Genomic DNA, 27,887 nt, shown 5'->3' on the forward strand with positions numbered 1-27,887 from the left:
GTTTCATTGTTTTTGTATACATGGCCTTGACAAGATTGTCAGTGACATTATACCAGAGGCAACTCATAGAAGATGTTACATGCACTTATATAACAATTTCAGAGCCAAATTTCCTGGTTTAATTTTGAGGAAGCAATTTTGGAGGGCAGCAAGGGCTTACAATTAGATGGAGTATGATCAGGCTATGCAAGCCATTAAGGACCTCAACAATGATGCTTTCATTTGGTTGCAAAAGGTTCTAGTTGAAGGAAGGTCTATGCATACATTTGATGGTAGGATTAGGAGTGATCACATCACAAATAACATGACAGAGTCCTTTAACAATTGGTTAGGAAATTTGAGAAGTCGGCCAATTTTAACTATGTTAGAGGGGCATAAGGTACAAGTTGATGGGTAAGTTTCAGATGAGGTACCAAAAGGGAATGCAATGGAAATCTAATATGACCTTCAAGGACTTGCAGAGTAGAGTATGCAGAAGGCAATGAGTATGAGGTATAGGATAATGAGGGGGTTAATCAGATTGTCCATCTTGGGGCTATGACTTGTGTATGTAGACAGTGGGAAATATCTGGTCTTCCATGCAAACATGTTGTGGCTGTAATTTCTCACAGTAGGTTGAACATAGCAGATTTTGTCCACCCTTACTACTCTAAGGCAACTTACTTGAGAGCCAATGGTGAAATGATACATCCCATCTTAGACCATAGCATGTGGACACTTATACCTGGGGACCCTTTACAACCCCCACCTCTGAAAAGATTGCCAGGAAGGTCAAGGACTTCAAGGAAGAGGACTGCTCATGAGCCTCCAACTAGAACAAGTCAAAGCAAAAGGTCTAGTACCTTGAGATGCAAATGGTGCATGCAATTTGGACACAACAAGAGAACCTGCTAAAGAGGTCCAGTCAAGGATGGAGCATCTGCTGGTGGTACGGGCAATGGCACATCCACTAGTAGAGGCAGTAGCAAACCTGCTAGTAGGGGCAGTGGCAGACCTGTGAGTAAGGGCAGAGGTAGAGGCAATTCAAGTGGGAGGGACATTTCAACAGAGAGGGGAAATACAAGTGGTAGAGGCAATTCAAGTGGGAGGAACAGTTCAGTTGGGAGGGAAAATACAACTACAAGAGGAAGTTCAACTAGGAAGGGGAGTTCAAGTGGGAGAGGTAAGGGCAAGGCCAAGCATGCATAAGTAAGTTTTTTCTATTTCTTTTGCCTTTTCATTTGTGATTTTTATTCATTTTGCTCACACAACATCATGTTAGTTATGCACTTAGTTATGAATTTACAATGAAATTATTTTCTTATTTTTTCAGCTTGCATGATTCCAACATTGCATTTTTTATTTATTTATTTGTCTGTTTGTTTGACTTTTTTTGCAAATGATTTAGCTAAGCTATTGATATTTTGGGTATAAGGATTAACATAGGTTGAAGACATAAAATATATGTTGCTTTACTGTACAGTTAGTGAGGATCATGTTCCACTTTTTTGTCTTTTTGTAGGGACATGCAATGCTAAGAATAGCAATATGATGATATGGCCACTTTTGTTTTTTTGTAGTGGCTATAAAGTATTTTATAAATACTCATTTTGGGAACTTACATGATGTAATTGCAAAGACTTGACAAATATGGTCCATGGAATGATGTAACTGAACATATATAATAGGAATGATGTAAGTAGACTAATTGAACATATATGATGGGAATGATGTAATTAAACAATCCTACTTGATGTTTATATGATGTAATGGAATGGTCTTTATGTTTACAGGTCATTATGTTAGTCAAATTAGATGTGCATATTTACATAATGTTGAAATAGCTTCATCATATTTATATATGATCCATTACAAAACATAAGGTCTATTACAAAATATTACAAAACCTTACATAAGGTTCATTACAAAACATTAGGTAAATCATTACCATTACATTTTGAGAGCAACCATAAGGGAAATGAAACATAAAACAGCATTCATGATCATTATTATCTTCACAAACCCCATGTTTGCTTCAAGTACTTGCATTCTTGTTTACATAGCCATCATTTGGTTCATTAAATTCATTGCATTACTTTCTTCTTCATAGGATAAAGTGTGTCTGTTAACAGTTGCTTGAGTGTCTTCCATCATCATTTCTCCTCCAATAGATGTGTTTACTGGTTTGTACCAGTCCCAGAATGGGCATTTCCCATTTGCGCATAAATAATACAATTTGCCTCTATTTTTTTTTTTCAAATTTAGTAACTTTAATTGTTGCTTTGTTCCCACAGTAGCAAAGCTTGCTTCTATATTTCATCACCTCTCCTCCATTATTTCATGATGATATATCCATTCAATGAACCTATATTCATGAAATGTAAGAGTGGGAAATTCATTTTCAGAAACATATATTGCATTTTGTTGTTGTTGTTCTTTATTTCTAAATAATGGTACATACCTGTGTTGGATGTTTGTTGTTTGTGCTTTATTTGTCGTTTGTGCTTTATTTGTCAATAATGGTTGTTGTTGTTTGTGTTTTATGCTTTGAAATTATTATTATTATTTTTTTGGACTGGTTAGTTGTTATTCACATGCAAAAAAAATTTTTTTTTAAATAGTTAATGTGAATGGGAACTTACCTGTGTTGTGCTTGCTTGGACCCTTGTTTTCTTCTTGTTTTTGTTGTTCTTCAATTTTGGTTGCCTCTATAATTTTTCCTCTTTCACTTGGATTTGCTGAAGCTGGAGAACTCTAGCATTTGGTGTATATAGATGTCTTGAGGGCACTTGAGGGCATTATGGGCATTTTAGTGTTTACATCTGATGACAGCAGCAGGGTCTGTTAGGTGTATAAACTGTTGTCAAATTTTGGGAAAATCTTGACATTGTCAGGTAAAACAAGGGAGGTTATTGTAATTATTCAAACCACAGGGGAGGTCCCTATATTTGTCAGAAACCTCAGGGGAGGTAAATGTAATTTACCCTAAAAAAAAATTGTTGACAAGTTATATTATGTTCAAAATTTGTAAAGTTTAAGCCGCCAAATCGATTCGCATTCATCTATCAATCCGTCAATCCGCTCAATCTACATCCGCCAATCCAGCGGATGGATGCGGATTGATTTTTTCCAATCCGCCAATTCGGCGGACAGATGGCGAATTGGAGGTTGCCTAGCCACAACCGAACCACGAGCATTAGGGGTGAACAACGGATATATCGATCCACCCAAACTGACCGAACTAAACCAATCTGCCGCATTTTAGACGGATGCGTGTTGACGAGCGGATGGTTGCGGATTGATTTTTTTCAATCTGCCTAATTTTGGACGGATGGAGGATTTAAGGTTCCTTTGGCCGCAATCGAATCGCCAAACCGTGAGGACCCCTAGTAATTTGTAAGATTTTGTATTTTTAATTTGTTTAAATATTTTCTTGGTGTTTTCAATTGAAAAAGAGTTTTCAACTTGAATATATTTTTTGAATTGAAAAAAATAAATGTATTATTTATCTATATTTTTTTGTTTTTAAATCTAACTCTAAAAATAATAAATAAATAAGATGATATATGCTGGTTGGACTGCTCTGTTCATGATTGTGGTGGTTTAAATTACTTTTATATTTTAAGAACCATAGATTGTAATACTTTATGTAGATGAGGCATACTGTGATTGTAATATGTGGATGAGATATGCAGTGATTGTAATATTCTAAAGTTTTAAACTTTCTTTCTTTGATGAGGTATGCAGTGATTGCAATACTTTTTTAAGTTAATAACTGTAATACTTTTTTTTTTTTTTTGAAGAAGTGCACAAGTTGAATTATATTGAAAAATTATAAAATTTTAAATCGCCAAATCGATTTGCATCCATCTGCCAATGCGCTCAGTTTACATCCGCCGGATTGACGGATGGATGCAGATTAATTTTCTCTAATCTGCCAATCTGGTAGACAGATAACAAATTAAAAGTTCCGTGACCACAACCGACCCGCGCCCACCCCTAGCGAGCACTCTAATTATCTACACTATCATGTATATATCAGGTATAATTCTAAAAAATAATTAGATATTCATGAAAAAGCTAATGTCTTTAATAATTAAAATTTATAAATTTTATTATTATGCAGAAGAAAAAAAAAATCAACTATACACTGATTGGTCATTTCCCCTTATGTAAAATTTTGTCATACTAAAATAACATATTCACTCGTTTGGGAACAGACTATTTTAGTAATTTTTTATTTTTTTAGCTAAAATATGAGGTACAAAAATTAGTATATTTGGAATGACTTTAATTTTTTACGAAAATATGTGTACAAAGTAGAGGGAAAAAGAAATATTTGAATTTTTTATATAAATTATAGACTTTTTAATTTTTTTAATGATTTTTTGATTTTTAGTATAACACTCTCGCATGCCTAACGAGATCTAGTATAGGTCTACCTGAAAAATCATATGAGGAATTTACAAATCAGTGTTACTATCCTAAAGTAAATATAAATTTATGATTTTAATTATTAAAATATATAGAGTTTATCATGAATCTATAATTAATTATTTTTTAAAATTAATACTGATTTGTTATTTCCTCAAATCATATCTATCAACATATATTTTTATAGGGAGCAGCTATTGCCTCTAGTTTGAGATCGAACTAGACGGTGTTGTTCGGCTTGTGGAGGCTCATCACAGGTTCCGTTTTGATAATCTGAAATATTCAATATGTATATCTCTTTGAGTACCATATAGTTGTAAAAAATCACTTTGATCGAATATTGATAGTTATGTGATCAAATCAGTTTTGTATTAAAAAAATAAACGATGAACAAATTAACGGTTGACAAAAAACTGATCCAATAAGATAGTTATCGATATCTGATCAACATAATTTTTTACAGACGTATACTACTCGACGAGTCCTACACATTAAACGATTCAAATTATCAAAACGGAAATCGTGATAGACCCCACGAACCAAACAACATCGCCTAATCTAATCTCGGACTGAAAGTTTCCTTTTTATATTCTATCCTCTACTACAGTAATAATTATTTTATAAATCCTATTGATTACATGATCGCATACGTAATCGTGTTGTCGTTTTGCTTACTGTATCGTGATCAAATCTACTAATGGAACGACTCTCAGAAATTTCTACAGGTTTACCCATATACACACTACTATATATATTATTACAATCTTCCCATCCATCCTCACAAAAACAATATATGATCTTCATTACGAATTAATCAACCAGCCATGGAAGTTAGTTTGCCATACGTATTTCTGTCTCTTTTCTTTCTTATTATTGCTGTCAAGTTCTTATCAAAAGCAAGAACACAGAAGAATCTCCCTCCAAGCCCACCGGCTCTTCCTGTCATCGGTCACCTCCACCTATTCAAACACCCTATCCATCGCACTCTCCACCGACTCTCCCAAAACCTCGGGCCGATCTTCTCCCTCCGGTTAGGGTCACGCCTCGTGGTGGTGGTGTCATCGCCGTCCGTAGCGGAGGAATGCTTCACCAAGAACGATGTCGTCTTAGCCAACCGCCCTCGACTCATCATCGGCAAGTACTTCGCCTACAATTACACCGGCATCGGCGCGTCCAATTACGGCGACCACTGGCGCAACCTCCGCCGCCTTATGGCGCTGGAAATCTTCTCGACCAGCCGCCTCAACGGCTTCTTATCGATTAGGCGAGACGAAATCAAACTTTTACTCCGCAGATTGTATCGAAACTCGTCTCATGATTTCGCCAGAGTCGAATTGAAATCCAAGTTTTCTGAACTGACCTTTAATATCATCATGAGAATGATCGCCGGAAAGAGGTATTATGGCGACGACGAGGAGGCGAAGGAGTTCCGGCGAATCGTGAGGCAGGCTGTCCAGTATTCCGGTGCATCGTACCCAGGGGACTTTCTACCGGTGTTAAGGTGGATTGATTATCAGAGTTTTGAGAAGAATTTGGGGATACTTTATAAGAAAATGGACGCTCTCCTGCAAGGTCTGATCGATGAGCACAGGCGTGACAAGAGTAAGAACACCATGATCGATCATTTGCTTTCCTTGCAAGAATCACAGCCAGAATATTATACCGATGAAATCATCAAAGGACTAATCACGGTTTGTGGACTCTCCCCTCTCTCTCTCTCTCTTTCTAGCCCATCATACAATTTTTATGCTGCAATTCTGCAAATTAAAATCTATATATATCACCTGATTTTTCATAATAAAAAAATTTATTCATTTTCATTTTTATTTTCTTTTCCTTCCACAAAACCTTCTTCCAAATCTTTATTCAAACACAATTTAGTGGTGAACTACCGGACAAAAGAAAACGCTATGTCCGCAAGGTGGCACATAAATGTTTCATCCGCGGCATTATTAATTTCTGATTAAATTAAGAAGAAAGTATTTCATAACAAACTGAAATATTTTTTTTACTTTATATAGCAATCAATATTCATAAATAATTTTTTTTAAAAAAAAGGATATATGTTAGGGGATGGCTTTCATTATTTTTTATTTTTTCATTTTTTTAAGTAGATTCGTACTACAAAAATATGTTTGCAGGTGCAACTCATTGCATTAATAATAATAATAATAATGTATTTATTTATTTTTGTAGATATGAAATATTTTACATACTCAAATAATATTTATTGTGTATATAAACAAAATAGGCTAAACAAATGGTAAATTCATCTCCTATTGTCTCGTACTTTTGTGTGTAATGATTTGTGAATAAAAAGAAAAAACATATACATAAATTACATACAAAGAATGTAATAGAATTGAGGTCGGACACTTTAAAACAAAATAACTTTTATTACAAAAACAGCACCGATTATGTAAAAATATAATTTACTTTTTCAGTTTAATTTATTAACTTTTAATGTCCAGATCATGATATTCGCGGGCACTGATACATCATCAGTGACAATGGAATGGGCAATGTCCCTTCTAGTGAACCATCCGGAGGTGTTGAAGAAAGCGAGAGCTGAAATAGACACTCATGTGGGCCAAGATCGCTTGATTGATGAACACGATCTCTCAAAGCTACATTACCTTCAAGCTATTATCTCTGAGACCTTTCGATTGTTCCCAGCAACACCGTTGTTGGTACCACATGTATCATCGGATGATTGCATTATAGGGGGGTTCAACGTGCCAAGTGATACATTGTTATTGGTTAATGCGTGGGCCATTCACCGGGACCCTAAGATTTGGGATGATCCTACAAGCTTTAAGCCTGAGAGATTCGAAGGTGGAGAAGTGGAAGGACACAAGTTGATGCCATTTGGGATGGGAAGGAGGTCTTGCCCTGGAGCTGGTCTGGCACAACGTGTTGTGGGTTTAGCTTTGGGGTCATTGATTCAATGCTTCGAGTGGGAGAGGGTTACTGAGGAGGCAGTTAATCTGACGGAAGGAAAAGGACTTACCATGCCTAAAGCTGAGCCATTAGAAGCTATGTGCAAAGCACGCGACATAATCATAAATAACGTTTTCTCTGAAGCCACAAATGTTGTTTGAACATTTTTTTTTTGAAAATCTATCAATATGTTCTCACGTGTTAACATTGTGCTATTTTGTTTTGTTTTGTTTTTTGTATTATTTGTGATTTATATAAGTTCAAATATATTTTGTACGTGAGATTGATTTTTCAAATAAGTGGAAAAATTATAAAAAAATGAGAAACATATTTTATTACAAATTAGTAGATATATATTTTGAAAATATCCTCCCACATAAAATTGGCAAAATTAATTTCTTTCTGCAACTACTTAATCATCATCTCAAATCTACAGTTTTCAATTGGGGGATCATTTATAGTGATCATTGAAAGATTTGGAAACTCCATAGCTTGGTCAAGTGATTATTCCTCTGGATGAGGTCCAAATTAATCACTAGCAATAACAAATATTAGCATTTTCTAAAAAGATTAATAGAAGGAAATAATGATAAGGAAGAGATGCATAATCACTATAATTGCCTCAAACATTACATAACAAATCAGGGCTAAACATACCCTCTCTCTCTCTCTCTCTCTCTCTCTATTATTTCTTTGTGGTTCTCTAGAACACTTTAATTTTCTGGATATGATGATATCATCTATTTCTCTACAAACCAAATCCAATCATTAGATACCCGCATGTTCTCTCTGACTAGTTTCTTTGCTATATTTACAAACATATACATATACATAAATATATATTGTACTCTGTTTTTGCTTTGTTCGTGGCTGCTAATAATAGAGCTCAAATCCTTCACAACCATGAGAGCAATCCTAATGTGACTACCAACCAATTTGAAGCCAAAAACTGATCATTCAACAAATATAAATTGTGCTAGTATAAAAAGTCAGTCATGAAAAAAAAATATAAAATGATCCAATCCATATGTGAAAATACAAAATAAAACTAACAAGACGCATTTATGCAGATTTGAGATTAAAAAACATTACCAGAAAACAAAAATCAAATCAAGAAAGATCTGACCCTTTAGATATAATCAGCCAACAATTTATACCATAATAATAATAATAATGTTTGTCTATACCATTGAATATGCTGAAAGGATAGCAAATTAATAATTAATTAACTTGATGATTTTTAGAAACTGTTCTGCAACAAGATACTGATCACTAAGCACAAAATGGTAAACTTTGGATGTTGATGATTTTCCTTATGATTTAAATAAATAAAAAAAACCAGATTGAATTTTTTTTTTAGTAAAAGTTTTCACAACATGCTAATGCATGCCGTGTAAAGTTATTATATTTTATGATATGAAATATATGTCATCTTAAATGTAAATATTTTACGACATACTGTTGACACCGCATTTTATTTTCTGTTGATTATGGTCTGTCGATTAAGACTATAAACTATTTTTAAAAATAACCTTGGCCATATATATTATTATTATCGATAAATATGCTGACATGGCGTGACAAGTATGCTAATAACATGGCATGAAAGAGATGATAATGTAGCTTGAAAAGATTAAATAAAAGCCAATAAAGATATTTATTAAATTCAATTAAAAATCATATGCTAAAATCGAGGGATCAATATCAAGTCAAAACGCAAAATCTGTAAATAGTTTCTATGAAGATGGGATATGGTTGAGTAGAGCAAATATCAACAAAGATCATGGATTGATGGCTACAGCAAGAGATAGCCAAGCAAATATAAAAGGAAGACTTGAGGAATAAAGAAGGGATCAATTATGAACAAACCATTCACAAAACGTGATATTCATCTAGGAGTAATTTAACTTTAGCAGTTGTTAGAAATAGATTAAGTGATAGTTTTTCAATCCTCATTTCTTTCCTTTTGTCGATTACTGTATATGTTCTTTCTTTATTCTTGTTTAAGTTCTGATAACTGGTGGCAAGTGACAATCTAATTGAATAAATACATATTCTGTTATGCTTTGTTTCTTCTTTATTTATTTACTTTTAAGGAAGTCCTTAATCTATTTAAGACATAGAATTCAACCACCAAAGCCTGATTTTTATTTGTGCTTATTTAAAATTTATTTAAGTTTGTCGATCAATTACTGTTGATTGGGTTTAAACCAAATTTTTGTTAACACATACTTTTGCATGCCATAAAAAAATCAAATTAAAAATTTTTTTAGTAAAAATTTTCACGACATGCTAATACATACCGTGTAAAAATATAATATTTTACGATATAAAATGCATGTCTTGTAAGTGTAAATATATTTCTCTCAACATTTATTCTAAACCGATTTTTCCCAACTACACAAACTATTTTATCAAATTGAAAAAGGGTAGTAATATATTTAGTGTATCACATGATATGATGCCTTATATGTCGTCTTAAATTTGTGTATCACATGGTATGAATTATATGTCATCCATGTATTCGCACAATGCATGATTACAAGTCACATGATAAATAAATTTAGTCATTATCATTACTCTATATGGATTTGTATGTACTTATGGTAAACTCCATTCCCACATGTGATTGACATAATCAAACAGTATCCCTAACCTGACCTACTCTAGCTTATGTTTATATATTTTAAGATAAAATTTACTGTAGTCTTTTTAATACATTAAGCAAATAAAGAAAGTCAAATTTGATACCTATTAACTTGAGAAGCTTATATATAACACCCAACAATGCATATGACGTTTCATTCGTGTTCCAAGTCTAAAGAATCATGCTCATTGATTGTAGAAGTTGTCTATTTGATTGCGGTTCCACTATAGACCTCGAGAGATAGAGACGCGAATGGCTCGAATTGAGCTGGCAGTCCATTCTTGCACCACACCCTAGAAGACTGAAGAGAAAACAAATCAACGTATGCAAGAGATAAAGAGAGAGACGACCACGACCTAGAGGGCTTGACCCCGACGACGATGACCTACATGACCACCGACGACAAAGAAGACCACCGCTGACCATCAACCATGGTCTACCAGTCTCCAATTCTTCCAGTTTCTCTGAAAATTTCGGCTTCCATCCACCAAGAAGCAACTGATTCGTGGGTCATTGAGGTATTGCTTCAAACATTCTTTGGTTTACATTGGTTGAAATTTTCTTGGTCCATGATTTTGCTCCAGTTTGCTTCATATCACCAAGCCCTTTAATTTGTTTCAAACATGATTTTGGTGTTTTTGTATTGATGCATTCTATGTGTTTGTTGAAAGCCCACATATAAAGATTTTGTTTAGATATTGATGCATTCTGTGGGTTTGAGGCCATTTTCTGAGAACATTTTCTTCTTTTGGGATGTATATGATTTGTGGAAGCTCTAATCAATTTCATTCATCTAAAAATATTCTGTCAATTATTCTTTTTCCCTTTGTGAATATTTTGAATAATGTAAGAGGAGTTAACTTTAAGCCCACTAAATTAATTAGGCCCAATAATCCAAGGTTGATGGGCCCAAATTTATCGCAAGTCCAAGACCGGTGGGCCTAGATTTATCGCCATCAAACGGGCTGAATGGCTCTAAGCCTCGAAAGGGTTCGGATCCACGAACTTAGAGACTTACTCGGGCCCGGACTCGAAAGGGTATTAGGCAAGCCTAGAGATCCGAGGCACTCGGACTCGAAAGGGTTCGGATCCACGAACCTAGAGGTCCGAAATACTTGGCTTCGAACGGATTCAGACGCAATCTAGAAGTCGCTCCGTTAATGAGTCCCAGAACACTTGCGGGCTCGGAGCTTTCCGGGATCTACGCACCAGAACCATGGGTGTAATGGAGTTCGAACAAAGGACCCGATCCAGAGGACGATGAGTGGAGACAAATTCACTCTTCGGTTAAACTAGCCTATACCCGGGTCGAAGTGGCACGACCCCGGGGGGTCCATGAGACTCGGCAATATTTTGCGGCAGGACGTCCTCTGGGACTACCCCTGACCCTTTGGGATGATTGGGGATCATTGGTTAGGTGTGGCTAAGAAGAAGGGTTCGCCGAGAGGTTGATCTCCTCTTCGGGGTTTTCTCATCCTCGGAGAAGTCACCTCCTCGGAGAGGTCACCTCCTCGGACAAGGTGGTTAGAGAGAATATCCCCCATGTGCCTTGCACATGGGCTCCATCCTACATCATGATGTGCCTATAAATAGCACCCACCCATAGCTTTACAAGGGATGGATTTTGGAGATTTTTGAACTCTTGGGAAAGAACTAATTTCCCTTCTCCATTATCAACCTTGAGAGTGAAAGTGGGAGATCGATGGGAGAGCCTTGCCATTATTCTATTCTCTAGCCATTTTGCCTTCTTCTTCACCCAATCTCTTATCTCCATCATCTCCTTTGTTGTTGTGTTCCTAAGTTGAGATTATTGAAGAATCTAAGCCTCTCATCATATTCTAGAGAATTTGAAGTTGTTCTTCAAGGATCTTCGAAGATCTTCGAATTTTCCAACTCTTTTCTTGAACCCTCTCCTACATTTTTGGCGACTCTGCTGGGGAGGCGGATTGGTTAATGGTCTCAACGAGATCTGGAATCCACACAACTCCAACAAGGATGGCGGGAGAAGATGAAGTTCACCAACAAGGATCCTCTAATGGTGGTGATGACAAAACCATGGCTCCAGATCAACCACTTTTGCTTGAAGCCATTCAAGGACTTCAGAATACTCAGCAAAAGATTCTTACCACTCTTCAGAATCTCACTCACACCATGTTGGTGATGAGTTCTAACTTTGCACCGGCGCCAAACGGAAATCAAACTGGTGGTGGAGTTATTCCCGCCGGAGCGCAAAATCAAATCCAAGGAGAAGTAGGCCCCAATCAGCCTATGGCTCATGGCAACACGGCCACAGTAACACATGCTCAAACCACAGTAGGCGGCGGCAGTTTGCCCATACCCGGGCTCCGTGGCGTGCCAAGCCAAGATCCAATGGTGACTAGGGGAGTTTCTGGTGTAATGAATGGTGCTCCGGCGACTGTTGGTGTCCAGGAAAACATAAGGAGCATGATGGCGCAAAAGGGAGCTCTGCCCGTACCTAATCTTGTCACGCCACCAGTAAATGTTACCCAAGCACCAAGCGGGCCTCCTTTGGTGCCGACAACAAATCTGCAAGCACAACCTGGTATAGCGGCGCCGTACGGTGGACTTTACGGGCCTCAATTCAATATCCCATCACCAACTGGCTTGTCTATAGGCGCTGATGGCCAATATCGTCAAATGTCCTCACCAATGATGAATTCGCAGCACCAGAATGGCCAAGTCGCCCCTAGTTCAGTCTTCGGGACCACAAGCCAAGTCCCGGGAATACCACCATCAAACTCTCTCCCTCAGCAGTTTCTCACTCTCGCCGATGTGCAGGCCATGCTCGATCTCGAACGTGGCAAGAGGACCTTACCCTCTTTGCCTGATCCAGACATCAAGCCGCCTTACCCTATTGAGATGCTGAGCTATCCATACCCTGAGGGATATACAGTGCCGAAGTTCATCAAGTTCGACGACAAACAAGGAAATGCCCGAGAACATGTTGTGCGATTCATCGAGACTCTGGGTATTCATGGTTCAAACCACGTCCTCCGACTGAGAGAATTCTCTAAGTCCCTCACCGACCGAGCATATAGTTGGTATGTTAATTTGGCCCCAAACTCTGTCCGAAGTTGGGAGGAAATGGTTAACAAATTCCACTCCAAGTTCTTTCAAGTGGCGGAGAAGGTGACCACACTTACATTGTGTAAAGAAAAGCAACAAGAAAGTGAAGACATCCTTGACTACGTCAAAAGGTTTCAGGACAAGGCCGTAGATTGTCATGAAGCAGTTGAGGAGAGTTATTTGGTTCAAATCTGTCTAGAAGGGGCATTGAGCAGGTACAAAATGTTTCTAGTTAATCACAAGCTACCCACCTTCTCGGCATTAATAGAAGCAGCTCGGAACATTAGCATTCCTCAGGCTCAAGAGTCCGGATTTAAGGCCAGTTACAAGACTAGTTTCAAATCGTCTCGTGGACCTATTGTTGCTGCTGCCTCTGCCCCAGATACCCGAAATTCACAAGGAGGAGGTCATAGAGGCCAGAAGAGAAAGCAATATAATGGTGAAAAGGGGAATGTTTCTTATCCATGTGGAATCGAGGAAGTGAAAGCTCTAGTTAAGGAATGGGTGGCTGACGGAGAGCTAAAATTGCCTTATGTTGAAGAAATGCCATCAAAAAAGGACCGTCAGAGCCCTGAATTCTGTGTCTACCATCGTACATTGAAACATCCGACAGAGAAGTGTTGGACTCTCAGGAAAATCTTCAGAGATAAAGTCGAGGCAGACGAATTGAGGTTCAAAAAGCAAGGGACTCAAGACATCCGAGAACAACCATATCCTCAACACCGAGACAAGGGCAAGAATGTTGCTATGATAGCTTATGAAGGCCCGATGATCGAGGCTATCGCCAATCTCGATGACGATGATTGTTATCTGGACGACATACTCGAGCCAGAGGGTGAGCAAGTTTACTATGGAAGTGCTCTCGATCCAGAGGGCAGAACATTTATGACTCATGGCGAAGATCCCTTTGATCCAGAAGGAGGAGAAGAGTACTACGGAAGATAAGGACACCATGTTTATGTGGCATCTTATTTTGAAGAGACCGAGGAGATGGTTAACTACGAGCCTCCAAGAGTGGAAAAAGATCCGGATCACTATGCCAAAACCTTGCAAGACTGTGTAAAGTTCAAGCAGTTCTTTGACCAGCTTGGACTTTCCAAGGAGGCAAGAACAGAAATCACCAAGTCTATCATTAATATAGCCGAGGCACACCATGAGGAATGCATGTCGACTGAGGGATCTATCCCGAGGAAGGCAAAAGAGCAATCTAGTGCCATTACTTTCTCCGAGGTTAATCGGAAGTATCCTTTTTCTCACAACCGCCCGCTTTATGTGACTGCTTTTATTAACGGGGTTGAGTTCAAAAGGGCCTTTCTAGATAGTGGAGCCTCTATCAACATTATGACTCGCGCTACTCTAGAAAATGCCAGAATCTCTGAAGAACGCATTGTGAAGCAGCCGATAGTCATCACTGGCTTCGGTGGAGAAAGAAGAGTTACTATCGGATGCGTAACAGTTGATTTAGCCGTCGGAGAGATTCGTTCGGCCACCAAGTTCCATATTATCGATTCTGAGGCAAATTATCACATCATTCTAGGGAGGACCTGGATGCATAGATATGGGGCTGTACCATCAAGTTATCATCAGTGTGTTAAGGCTAAATGGGGAAAGAAGACGGTGACAATTCAGGCTACAGAAAGGCCGTTCGAGATCCATGAAGCTCATTATTCTGATGCCATCTACTTCACCGAACTGGCTGTCGAAGAAGTTCCCACCACCTCTAAGCCTCGAGGGGTCAAAATTCCTCGTTGGGAGGATATCAAAGATGATAAGGAGCCGATGACAGAATCAAGTAAGCGGGCGATGTCTAGACCAGAAAGTCCGCCTATTCCTCGGAAGGTGATGAAAGTTCGAGAATGAGGCAAGATGGTGTACTATTTATGAAGGTGCGGGGAGTCGGTTTCTTCAGTCACCGACTCCGAGTCAAAAGAAGAGCCTCCTGACAATGATATAGTAATAAAGCCTGAAGTGGCTCCGGAATGTATGCAAGATGGGCCGAAGCCTCAGCCCGAACAACTTATTGAAATAGATCTGAGTGATGGACAAGATGCACCGAGGCCGGTATTCGTAAGTTCGAGCCTTAGCCCAGAGAAGCGGGAACAGTTGTTAAAGTTGATAAGCCGATACTCAGATGTGTTTGCTTGGTCATATAAGGAAATGCCCGGACTAGATCCTGACCTAGTCTCCCACTATCTTGATGTGTTCCCAAACTCCAAGCCAATTAAGCAAGCTGCTTGAAAATATCATCCAGATCTTGAAGAGAAGATTAAGGAGGAGATTGAAAAACTTCAACAGGCTGGTTTCATCCGGCCAATACAGTATCCCACGTGGTTAGCAAACATCGTGCCAGTAAAGAAGAAGAATGGCCAAATCAGAGTATGTGTAGACTTTCGAGATTTGAACAAATCTTGCCCGAATGATGAATTCCCTCTTCCTCACATCGACACCCTCGTGGATACTACCTCGGGACACCAGATGTTCTCATTCATGGATGGATTCAGTGGATACAATCAAATTAAGATGGCTGAAGAGGACGCAGAAAAGACCGCTTTTAGAACACCTCTCGGAAACTTCTTCTATACAGTCATGCCTTTCAGACTCAAGAATGCCGGTGCAACTTACCAAAGTGCTATGACTGCAATCTTTCATGACATGATCCATCATGAGGTGGAAGATTATGTTGATGATCTAGTGGTGAAATCCAAGAAAGAAAAAGACCATCTCCGAGACCTTGAGAAGGTATTCAAGAGGTGCCAGAAATTCAAAATGAGGATGAATCCTCTCAAATGTGCTTTCGGGGTGACGGCTGGGAAGTTCCTCGGGTTTCTTGTACACAGACATGGTATCGAGGCAGATGAAGACAAGGTCAAATCTATCAGAGCAATGCCTCCCCCGCATTCTCAGAAGGAGTTAAAGAAGTTCCTCGGGAAGGTGTCTTATATTCGGAGGTTTATCCCAGCACTTGCGGAGATCTCTGCCCCTTTCGGTTCATTGTTAAAAGGAGATGCCAAGTTCGAGTGGAACCAGGGGCACCAAAAGGCCTTCGAGAGAATCAAGGCAGCCTTGACCTCGCCTCATACCATGATAGCCCCGCAGCCCGGGGTGCCTCTAATGTTGTACTTAACTTCAACCCCCAAGTCCATAGGGGCATTATTGGTCCAAGATGTAGATGGAGCAGAACGCCCGGTGTATTACATCAGCCGGAAGATTCGAGGAGCAGAAGTCCGATATACTCCAGTAGAGAGACATTGTTTAGCTTTGGTATTCACTGCCCAAAAGCTCAGACATTACTTCTTAGCACACCAGATTCAGATTGTTACTAAAAGTGATCCAATCCGATACCTCCTCAGCAAGCCTGCTCTAACCGGGAAGGTGGCAAGATGGTTGTTAGCACTGGGTGAATTCGAGATCACATGTGTAGCCCCCAAGGCGATCAAAAGCCAAGCCTTAGCTGATCTCCTTGCTCAATTTCCAAGTGGTGACTATGAACCAGTGAATGAAGAATTAAGAGGAGAGGTGCATGCAGCTATGGCTTCCGAGGAAAGCTTCTGGACATTGAGCTTTGACGGAGCAGCAGCCGGAGGGAAGGGAGGAACCGGGATAGTCCTTACAAGCAAAAGTGAGGAAAAGTTATATTTGTCTTATAAACTGGATTTCCATTGTTCGAATAACGAAGCCGAGTATGAGGCTCTTATTTTAGGCTTGATAACAGCTGATAAGCACAGTATCAAGAATATTCGGATCCGGGGGGACTCAAAGCTGATAGTGAAGCAAGCTTTAGGACAGTTCGTCTTAAAGGAGCCTGCCTTGGCCACATATCGAACAACAGTCCAAAGGCTTCTTGACAAATTTCAGAAGGTCGAAATAGAGCATGTGCCTCGCTCCGACAACAAGTTTTCAGATGCCCTCGCAACATTAGGGGCAAGAGTTGACATTCCAGAGGAAGAGGCAACAATTGTTATCAAGAAGAGAACAGAACCTTCAATAATACCCGAAGACAAAGACCTTCCGGAGGACTGGAGAGGTGAAGTCCTCGAACAACTCAGAAGCAAAGTTGGAAAACTGACTATGGCCAAGCTTGCCCAATTCACAATTATTCAAGGTGAACTTTACTTCCGAGGGGGTACCGGATTCCTAGCCCGGTGTGTTGGCCAACAAGAAGCGAGCTTCCGACTACAACAGATCCATGAAAAGTCTTGCGGGGATGGGGATATCAGTCTGTACAGAAGAATCCAAAGACAAGGTTATTATTGGCCCGAGATGGAGAAGGACTCGAATCAATTATAGAAGGAATGCCCCAAGTGTCAGTCATACATCCGGGAGGATGAGAGTTGCTTTGAAATTGATACCCCTGACTGGAGGCAAGTCTACATTGACTATCTCAAAGAGGGAACACTACCTGAGAGCCCGAGGGACATTGCACACCTCAAGAGGAGAGCGAGGCGGTACTTTCTTGATCAGGACAAGCTTTACAGAAGAAGTATTGAGGGCACTCCCCTGAGGTGTCTCTCCAAGGAGGAGTCAGATCTAGTCCTCGGAAGAGCCCACGAGATTGAACATCAAGGAGGGGCTCGGCTGTTCGAGCAACTTATACACCTTGGGTATTACTGGCCGACCATGGAGTCAGATGCATCCCATCACGTGAAGAGGTGCCAGACTTGTCAGAAACACGAAAATTTGATCCATGCTCCAGCTGTAGACCTGCATAGTATCCGAATGCCATGGCCGTTCCATACCTGGGCTTTTGATCTGATAGGGCCCATCTCCACATCTTCTAAGGGGTACAAGTGGATTCTCGCAGCCACAGAATTGAGTACAAAGTGGGTCGAAGCAATTCCTCTGAAGAACGCTACGGGGCCTGCAGTCGCGAACTTCATCAAGGAGAATATCATTTGCCGATTTGGGGTACCAAACACCATCCTCTCGGATAACGGCACTCCCTTCATAAACAAATATGTGAAGAGCCTCCTAGAGACTTACCAAGTGAAGCATCACAAATCCACACCCTACTATCCAAAAGGGAACGGGCAGGCGGAAGCCACAAACAAGACACTGATAAGGATTCTGAGCAAGATGATGGATGAGTTTGGGGGGACTTGGTCCGAACAGTTGATAGTAGCCCTATGGGCATATCGCACTTCAAAGAGAAAGCCAACTCAAGCAACTCCTTACTCCCTCGTGTATGGGTCCGAGGCAGTGTTACCTATAGAGTTGGAAATGCCATCTGCTCGAATGGCTCTCGCCTCGGGGATGGTATTGGAGCCTCGAACCACCAGATTGGAAGCGTTAGAGGAAAAGCATGACAGAGCTGCAAAAGTCATGGAAAGGTATCATGAGTCCATCGCCCGAGCCTATAACCAGACTGTGGTACCAAGGAAGTTTGAAGAAGGTGATCTAGTATGGAAGATTGTAAACCCAATCATGCGAGGACAATCTTTGCCCAAGTTTTCTCCAAAATGGGAAGGGCCCTACAAGGTGGTTCAGGCCAGCTCAAGTGGGTACTACAAGCTTATAAGGGTTGGAGATGGCTTACGAACTGGACCACTCAATGCAAAGTTTATCAAGCATTACTACCCATAGTTGGACTCATCTATGTTGAAATTCATTTTCATTTTCTTACTTTGTCTAAAAGTCGTATTTCCCTTACGCTATGAAGAAGCTGGTTTTCTCTATGGTGTATGTTTTATCCCATCACTTGCAGTGAATCTATTATACTTTTGCCAAGAAAGTTGAAGAACTAATGAGAATATTTCAGCTTTTATAAACATGTGCACATGATTGTTCTTTCCATTGTGTCATTCGAAATAAATATTTTATCAAGTAGAATGAGAAAACAATGCGACAATATCCAAACAGCAAAAATTTTGTCATTTCATTGCATTGTCCTAGATAAAACATTTTTATCGAAAGGGGCAAGAAAGTGATAACAAAAAAAATAATAATAATAATAATAATAATAAAAAAATCAATCTTTCCTAAAGACACCCTCGAAGAAGCTGTCCGTCACATCTACATCTGAAGGACAAACAGTAGAGTGTGCCTCTAAAGTCTCCAAGGCCCGAGCATAACCCGACTTAAGTTCACGAAGAGTTGCCTTTGTCTCATCTATAGAGGTGCGATAAGAGGTAAGCACAGACATAAGTTCCAACCGATGACTGGCGTTCGAAGCTATATCCAGGCGCTTCCGAAGCCATGATAAGTCCACTTGGTGGCGCTCCATGTCAGAGATCCCCTGATACGCCGTCTCGACTACTTTCCCATTAAGGTCACACAACCGTTGCCTGTCCAAGCTATATAAGATAGTGGCAAAAGACTCGAGAAGAGCAGTCTGAATGAGTGGACACTGGCAAGCAAATGAAGCAAAGGTCTCCGGGTAACTCGAATGCATAAGCTGTAGAACTGAAGCAAACTTAGGAGCTACCCAATAATAGAGAAATGATACTTTGCCAGAAGTCGAAGGAGGAATTGGGGCCGGAAAGCTGCTAGTCTCAGGAATCTCCCCAATGTCTATCGGGTTAGATGAACCACCCGGAGGGGTAACTCCCGGCAAAGGTCCCGAGCCTGAGAATGCCGAGCGATAAGGGGAAAGACCAAAAGCATCACTATCAATGTGGAAATCACTGAGATTCAAATCCAAAATATTCGAAGGCACTGGCGATGAAGAACCTCTGGCAGTCGTCTCAAAGGCAGGTGTTCCCCCTTGAGAAGGAGAACCGTGAGGAGTTACAAAGAGAGTCGGAGTAGAGTCCGAGGCAGGTGAAGGCAGGACCCCGGTAGCAGCTAACACTGGAACAGAGTCTAAGGCAGGTGAAGGCAGGACCCCGGTAGCAGCTAACACTGGAACAGAGTCTAAGGCAGGTGAAGGCAGGACCCCGGTAGCAGCTAACACTGGAGCAGAGTCTGAGGCAGGTGAAGGCAGGACCCCGGTAGCAACTAACACTGAAGAAAAGATAAGGAAGCCTTATTAGAGGTAGGGAACAGGAAAGCCATTTGAGTAAAGATTTCTCACAGAAAGAAATAAATGACAAACTTCAGAAAGAAAGATTACCAGAGGGAGAATCAATATGCAAAGCCGGAGCAACTGAAGGACTCCTAGCATCAGCAAGGTCACTTGGCCGTATAGAAAGCACCTGATCGATCTCAATGTCTGATGAAGCCTGAACAGTAGCAGTCATCCCTGAAGAAGGAAGGAGGGCCGAAGGATGAGAATCACCATAAGTGCCAGAGCGAGTCTCAGAGATTTCTAGCACATCCACCTCCACACCATTCCCAAAGGCGCACCTCGTCTCTACATTGCTTCTAGAAGCATGGCCTACGGCATCAATTTCTGTGGCATCAGTCCCTCCAGTAATCTCAACATCAGAACGGTGAGCCCCAATAACCTCGTCACCAAGATAGCGCTCCTCCTCAGCTACGGTAGGGCGGTGACGACGCATGCGTGGAATAAGGTCACAAAAATGGTCGGAGGACTCAGCCTCATCATCATCATCATCTATAACTGCTATACGAGGGGTGCGCATCTTCACAAGTCTTGCAGACAAAGGAAGGGTGTCGTCCAAGTCTGAGTCCGGCCTGGGGGAGGCAGCATGGCCAGGAGCCACGGTACTGAGAACGTCAACAACCGCAGGATCCTACACAACATGGGCAAATAAAAGTTTTCATTTTAGAAGGTATAGTCGCAAAAAGGAAAGTAGCTTCAAATCAAAAATTTCGGGTACCTCATGAAGCCTTTTGGAAAGGCGAGGAGCGGAAGGACTGGCATCAGAAGTCCTCTTGTGAGCCATCTTCTTAAGGCGGGTCGTCCAAGGACCAGAGACCTTATTCAAAGAGACTGGCTCCGGAGAAGTAATTGCCAAGCTAGAAGCAGATGCCCGAGCAGAAGGGTCAGTTGGAGCAGATGAGGTGAAGAAACTCTCGTACATGTGGTCAGATTTTCGGCTCTCGGGTAGCCGAAGAGAAGAATCCTTCTTATAAATCGGCGGAGGCAAACATACGGTCGGTCTGCTCTGGACAAATGCAATAAACGCATCGATATTCTTCTGCCAATACCGCCTGAAAGAGGGGGTGAAACCCTCTACTCGGCTCAAGCCTGGCATCGTCAAAGAGCCGGATATGGGAAGCACGGTGTGTACAAGCCCGCGACTGAAGCGCCCGTAGCTCTCTGAAAATGATAATAAATGAGGTGCTGGCCCCGGGGCACATTGATCAAACCCGAATTGACATGCTACACGGTCAGGCCTATAAACGGCACTATCAACGCCTTCCTCATGCCATACCGGTAATGAACTCGGACGGATCATAATCAGCATATCAACAAAGGGTGCAGGGATGTTCTTCGGCAAAGGAAAGGACACCGAGCGGGAGGAACCATGATAGATAAGCGGTGTGGCCACACCCACAGGTGGGCATACATACGGCCGTGCCACAAAGCGTCGGGGATCATCCACTAGAGTATTCAAGGATAAGGTGGAAATGGTACGTCACCAACGTGTAATCAACGGCTGGCAAGACTTCGCTTTCTCAAATGTCCGAGACCCATCAGTATCGAGCACGGGGATGCCATCTTTATCCACTATCTCTCGAAGAACCTCCGCCTCGAATACAGTCGGAGCAGGGGCAAATTTTGGGAACCTCTCGAAGAAGAAACAAAGCAGGAACTGGCTGTGAATGAAGGAGACAGGCTCATATCGACCCACGGAGCGAACCATATCTCGATGTAGTAGATCCAGCCGATAATAGAGATTCCCAAGAAATAGGGGAGCCAAAGGGATCCGATCTCCTCTGAAGAGCCTGACTGCCAAGGGGAAGACGAAAGGATTGAGGGAATCCGGAGGCGTGCTCGGAAGAATGAAGAATGAAAGGAAGCAAGCCAGAAATCCCAAGAAATAGAGTCTGGAGTCATACATCGGACCGGCCTCATACTCCCGAGAGTCAGGGTCAGCATCTCTGGCCAAGGGCTGAAGATCTTTGAAGAAGTGGCGGATCCATGCAGTATAGGAGGCACGGCCCGTCCTTACTCGACTAGTCCTCCTCGCTGAACCATCAAAAACGGAACTCCACCGACCACAAGTTTGAAGATTTAGCTTCAGAGATTGGATCAAAGAATCATCTTCGGGGGGTGTCTGCTCAGGGTCGAAGGCATCAGGGCCGGTCACTTCCAGACGCAGCAACATGAACACATCCTCAAGGGTGGGCCCCATCTCGTGCTGGCCAAGTATAAAGGTGTGTGTCTCGGTGCTCCACCGAAGAGCCATGGCTTCCAGGCTAGCATTGTTGCGACGGATGGATAGGGATCGAGATATTTTCACTGGGATCAATAGGCGGGCCTCTTAAAGCCACTGACAGAAGCTCTTGTCCGAGAGAACATCATCGACCCACTCCTGCCAACCAAAAGGAGGATTTGAGAAGGCCTTGAACTGAGGATAACAGGATGAAAAGTCCCCCCGCTCAATCCGAAAGCGTAGCACCGAGGAAGGAGAAATGAGGGCCCCATGTCCAGAGTCAGTGTCCTCAGTGAGACATAATGGAGCCCCCTTCGGAGATAGAAGAGAAGTGGTGGAGGTAGCCGCCCGCCAGAAGGGGTCCTTCCGACCAAAATAAGGAGATTTCCTCCACTCAGATGCCGGAGGTACATCCCTCTCTTTCATGAGAGCCGGTTCTGATGACTCCGGAGCTACGGGTTTCTTTCGAGAAGACATATGGCTGGAATAACAGGTATAAATAACAAAGAGTTGACCGTATTAAGATTCAGAATATTGAAATTAAAGCAACATATTCGAATGAAATTTTGTCGTCAACAACTCATTTTCTCGGGTATTTTTCAAGCTCAATAAATTACAGTACCAATATGTATATCAACAACATATAGATTTTCGGTTTCTATCATCGATAAGAGGTGAAATATCATAGGTCGTTTTGTGATGAAGTTCAATTGGGTCAATTTCTCAAAGTCACTATGTTCCATATTAAAGGTCCAATTTATACGGGGCTCAAAATTTGGACAGAGTGAAGTTCAATAGCAAATTTCAAGCCCGAGATCCGAAGCATATTACATTGCTCACCAGTAGCAAGATTCAATGGATCATTATGCAAATTACAAGAATGTCCGTTCCAAAGTCCATATTCATAAGCCCAGGGTTTTCTCTCTCCATGTCAAAAATGGAGCTCAAATACTAGTCAACAAGTTATATTCGGCCTTTTCTCGGTGATAAAGTTCAACAAAGTATGTTCAAGCCAAGCACCTCAATAAGGTTTCAAGTGCCAATGTATATTTCCATATGGCCAAAATCACGGTGTTTGAGCTAAAAAAAAAAAAATGTCATTGGGATTGCCACAAAAATTGAGTCCATATTCAGATTCAGTTTGCCCTCTACATTGCCACAAAAATATATTTAAATATATTTAAATATATTTACATTCGAAAGAGGGGGCTGAATTTCATACTTACAAATTTGGGCAGTTAGAGAGGTGAAGTCTGAAGCCGATACTGGAAATTTAAGCTGAAATCAGAGAGGCTTTACAGACTGTAATCAACAAGACTGGGCTAGGCTTGGCAGGACCACACACGTTGCGTTGAGTGGGCAAACGTGCGTGGTCGGCGTCAGACAAGTTGAAGCCGGAAGCAACGCTGGTACCACAGAAGAGTCAGCAACCACACACGTTGCGTTGAGAGGGCGAACGTGTGTGGTGTGCGTTGGAACCGTTGAAGTCAACAGTGATCGGAACTGGAACAGAACTTCTGATTCGTATTGCCAGAACTTCTGAAACTGCAATTTTTTTATTTTATTTTTATTTTTTTTTTGAGATTCTGTCTGCAGATCATATGCTTTTACTCCTGTGTATGAGGCTGCCACAAGGCCCATTGAAGAATCCCCTCCTATCAATTCTGGAAAAGTTGAGCCAGATGATTCTGATGGCAAAGCCAAGGCTAATGTGGGTAATCCAAGCTCTAAATAAAAATATATATATGATAATCAATATATATGTATATATATATATTTGCCCAAAGTTTGTCAAGCAGTAAAAAAAAAAAAACTGAAGCACCAGCAGATTTAATCTAAAGCAAGCACCAGCAGATTCGAAGCTTAAAAAAAATTATATATATATATATATATAATAAAATAAAATATATAAATATATACATCATAAGCCATATATATATATATATATATTCGAAATGCCTACTGAAAGCAGTCCAGAATGAAGCCTTCTTGGAGAGGAAGAAAGGAGCTGGGTCTGTGCTGGAATGAAGCCTTCTTGGCGTTGCTGGAAGCTGGTACTGGTGCTGGCCTGCCGTGACAGTGGCTGGGTCTTCGGCGGCGTTGATGGAAGCTGTGATGGAGGTCTGTGTGAATGGCAGCAGTGTAGTTTGTTGAAGAAGACGAGCACGTCGGTGGCCTCTAGCAGTCCAGAATGAAGCCTTCTTGGAGAGGAAGAAATGAGCTGGGCCTGTGCCTGTTGAAGAAGACGAGTTGGGTCTGTGCCTGTGGCGGCTGCGCAAAAAAAAAAAAAAAAAAAAAAAAAAAAAAAAAAAAAAATGAGCAACAATCAGAAACTCCAGACTCACAAAAGAAGATTAGCATTTGAAGATCCATTGCAAGAAGTTCATAAATGTGTTTTGTGAAGTACAGAAATGAGTCTTCATAAAAGCTTACCCACAGATTAAAAAAAATATAGGAAGGAGAAGATGTTTTCGGCAGAAATTAGTTTACAGATCTGAAGTAGTGTAGAAGAAATAAAAGAAATGGGTAGAGTAAGCACTGTGGAAGCAAGGCAGGGCCGCGACGCGAACGATGTGCAGCCAAACCAATAGCGACGCTGTTTTGGCGAGGTCGGAAAATGATGACGTCGGAGTGATGGTGGTCAGTGGCAGCGGCCTAGACCGGAGCAAGGCGGACAAAGATGGTGATGGTGCTTGGGGATGCGACGATGGCCAGTGTGCAAGCTGGTCACGGTGACCTTTGGTTTGGTAGCTGCAGAGCGCCAATTGAAGAAAAGCTGGGTTGGTCTCTCGATCTAGAGAGAGAGGCGCCGCTGTGCAACAAATAAAAAGAAATGAGCTATAGAAAAGGTGAGTGGCTATTGATTAGGGTTGCTATCCTTATCTTTGAATAGAATAAAAAAAGGGGTGTGATGGAATGTCCTCTCAAATATTCTACATATATATATATATATAACGGCCCAAGCAATTACGGGTTTTAAATTTGAAGAAAGAACGGTGGGTTTCACTTTTTAGAGGGAGAAACAAAAGTGGGTTTGGATGATTGGACTCCACAAAATAAATTTTATTTATTTATTTATTTATTTATTTTGCTGAGTACATTTCAAAAAGTGAGCTCACATTTGCAAAAAAGGATAAGAATGGTGGATTTTGTCTTTAGCTTCCATATATATGTATATATAAATAAAGAACCTGATTGATTTTAGTGGTTTCAAATATTTGAGAAAGAAAAAAATGTGTGTAGCCGTTATCTCTTCAAGAAAAATGGGTGTTTTATTTATTTTATGTTTTCACATGTTGTAAAAACAAATCAGTTGCATCAACAAAAAAAAAAAGAGTTCAAAAAAAAAAAATAGAGTTATTTATTTATTTATTTTTAATATTATTTATCCTTAGACTCTGTCAAGACCAAATATTCTTGAAGACGTAATGTGAAGCATGGCTGATAAGGTGAAATTATGCATGTCCGAGAAAATTACAATTTCTCATACACGCAAGGGGCAAATGTAAGAGGAGTTAAGTTTAAGCCCACTAAATTAATTAGGCCCAATAATCCAAGGTTGATGGGCCCAAATTTATCGCAAGTCCAAGACCGGTGGGCCTAGATTTATCGCCATCAAACGGGCTGAATGGCTCTAAGCCTCGAAAGGGTTCGGATCCACGAACTTAGAGACTTACTCGGGCCCGGACTCGAAAGGGTATTAGGCAAGCCTAGAGATCCAAGGCACTCGGACTCGAAAGAATTCGGATCCACGAACCTAGAGGTCCGAAATACTTGGCTTTGAACGGATTCAGACGCAATCTAGAAGTCGCTCCGTTAATGAGTCCCAGAACACTTGCGGGCTCGGAGCTTTCCGGGATCTACGCACCAGAACCATGGGTGTAATGGAGTTCGAACAAAGGACCCGATCCAGAGGACGGTGAGTGGAGACAAATTCACTCTTCGGTTAAACTAACCTATACCCGGGTCGAGGTGGCACGACCCCGGGGGGTCCATGAGACTCGGCAATATTTTGCGGCAGGACGTCCTCTGGAACTACCCCTGACCCTTTGGGATGATTGGGGATCATTGGTTAGGTGTGGCTAAAAAGAAGGGTTCGCCGAGAGGTTGATCTCCTCTTCGGGGTTTTCTCATCCTCGGAGAAGTCACCTCCTCGGAGAGGTCACCTCCTCGGTCAAGGTGGTTAGAGAGAATATCCCCCATGTGCCTTGCACATGGGCTCCATCCTACATCATGATGTGCCTATAAATAGCACCCACCCATAGCTTTACAAGGGATGGATTTTGGAGATTTTTGAACTCTTGGGAAAGAACTAATTTCCCTTCTCCATTATCAACCTTGAGAGTGAAAGTGGGAGATCGATGGGAGAGCCTTGCCATTATTCTATTCTCTAGCCATTTTGCCTTCTTCTTCACCCAATCTCTTATCTCCATCATCTCCTTTGTTGTTGTGTTCCTAAGTTGAGATTATTGAAGAATCTAAGCCTCTCATCATATTCTAGAGAATTCGAAGTTGTTCTTCAAGGATCTTCGAAGATCTTCGAATTTTCCAACTCTTTTCTTGAACCCTCTCCTACAAATATTTTCTTTGTTGCTATTATTTTTTATTTGTCATTGACCCTTTATGCATGATGCTGCTATTAATGTCTAGCAAATGCTTATTTAATGCTTTGTTTCCATCCTGTTTTAGTAATTAGATATATTCTCATTGCTCACTGCTACTAATGTGAATGGTTTGTCATTAACTCCTCATCTTTCCGTGTCATGTCCATATAGGAGATTTTTGTAGTCTTTTATCTCAGAAGTATTCTATAATTTTTGCCCAGGAGTTGTTTATTGCTTCTTTTTTAATGTTAAATGTAATATTTATTTATTTTTGATAATTTGTATTAGACAGTTTAGTGCATATAGGAGATTCTGTGGGTTTGGTTTGTCTGTTCATCTCCTCCATTAGCATCAGCATCAACATCAGTGTTGACTGGTCTTCAAAGGCACTAGCACTATTATGATGTCTATTGTTATCAATTTTCTTCCCTTACTATTATGATGTCTATTGGTTTTAATTTTTGAATTGAATTTTGTATTTCAATTTGAACCTACAACCTTTAAAGAGCAACAAAATGATGGAAGGTTCAAACAATCCGAGTGAGGCAAGAACTGGAAAGTGGTGAAGTTGAAGAACCTAAGCAGGAGATGTGTTTTACCTCAAAACAATAAATGTATGCATTTTATGCAAAATATGCGGAGCATCTTAGATTTGCTATGGAACACAAAATTTTGGTAATGATGGGGAACTAAAATACTTTGAAATTGAATGTACTCGGGCAAGGACAAGAAGAAAAAAGATCAGAAGTGAACCCTCTAGAACCATCTTTGTCATCCAAAAATGATTGTAAAGCAAAAGTAAGAGAGAGTCTACAAAAGGATAGAACATTTAAGTTAACAACTGTTGTGCTTAAGCATACTCATAACTTGGTTCCTACTAACTCACGGCATTTTGCAATGAATAAGAGAATTCTAACTCCTATGAAAAGAAGATTAGAAATAAACGATGAGGCATGGATAGGGGTGGCTAGGAAT

At 40.8% G+C, this 27,887-nt stretch overlaps 1 protein-coding gene and 1 long non-coding RNA gene across 2 annotated transcripts; both read left to right on the forward strand.

Moving 5' to 3' along the window:
• The first annotated feature begins 5,065 nt into the window (after positions 1–5,065).
• LOC114310199 (cytochrome P450 81Q32) lies at positions 5,066–7,630 on the forward strand. The gene is made up of 2 exons (XM_028256150.2): positions 5,066–6,104; positions 6,885–7,630. Exons 1-2 carry the CDS (start codon positions 5,238–5,240, stop codon positions 7,512–7,514), a joined length of 1,497 nt encoding a protein of 498 aa, XP_028111951.2. The 5' UTR covers positions 5,066–5,237; the 3' UTR covers positions 7,515–7,630.
• Positions 7,631–10,173: 2,543 nt separating this feature from the next.
• On the forward strand, positions 10,174–27,750 carry LOC145802976 (uncharacterized). Its single transcript, XR_014344885.1, has 2 exons — positions 10,174–10,518; positions 27,419–27,750. It is a non-coding gene; the product is annotated as an uncharacterized LOC145802976 (long non-coding RNA).
• The last annotated feature ends 137 nt before the right edge of the window (positions 27,751–27,887 follow it).

Source organism: Camellia sinensis, chromosome 1, assembly GCF_055761805.1.
Source record: "Camellia sinensis isolate YWXY chromosome 1, ASM5576180v1, whole genome shotgun sequence".
Lineage (NCBI taxonomy): Eukaryota > Viridiplantae > Streptophyta > Magnoliopsida > Ericales > Theaceae > Camellia > Camellia sinensis.

Bases quoted from the DNA above. Each gene is read 5' to 3' on its own strand.
- LOC114310199 (XM_028256150.2), top strand. From the start codon at position 5,238: ATGGAAGTTAGTTTGCCATACGTATTTCTGTCTCTTTTCTTTCTTATT. The intron at 6,105-6,884 runs GTTTGTGGACTC...TTTAATGTCCAG, and splicing joins TCATCAAAGGACTAATCACG to ATCATGATATTCGCGGGCAC.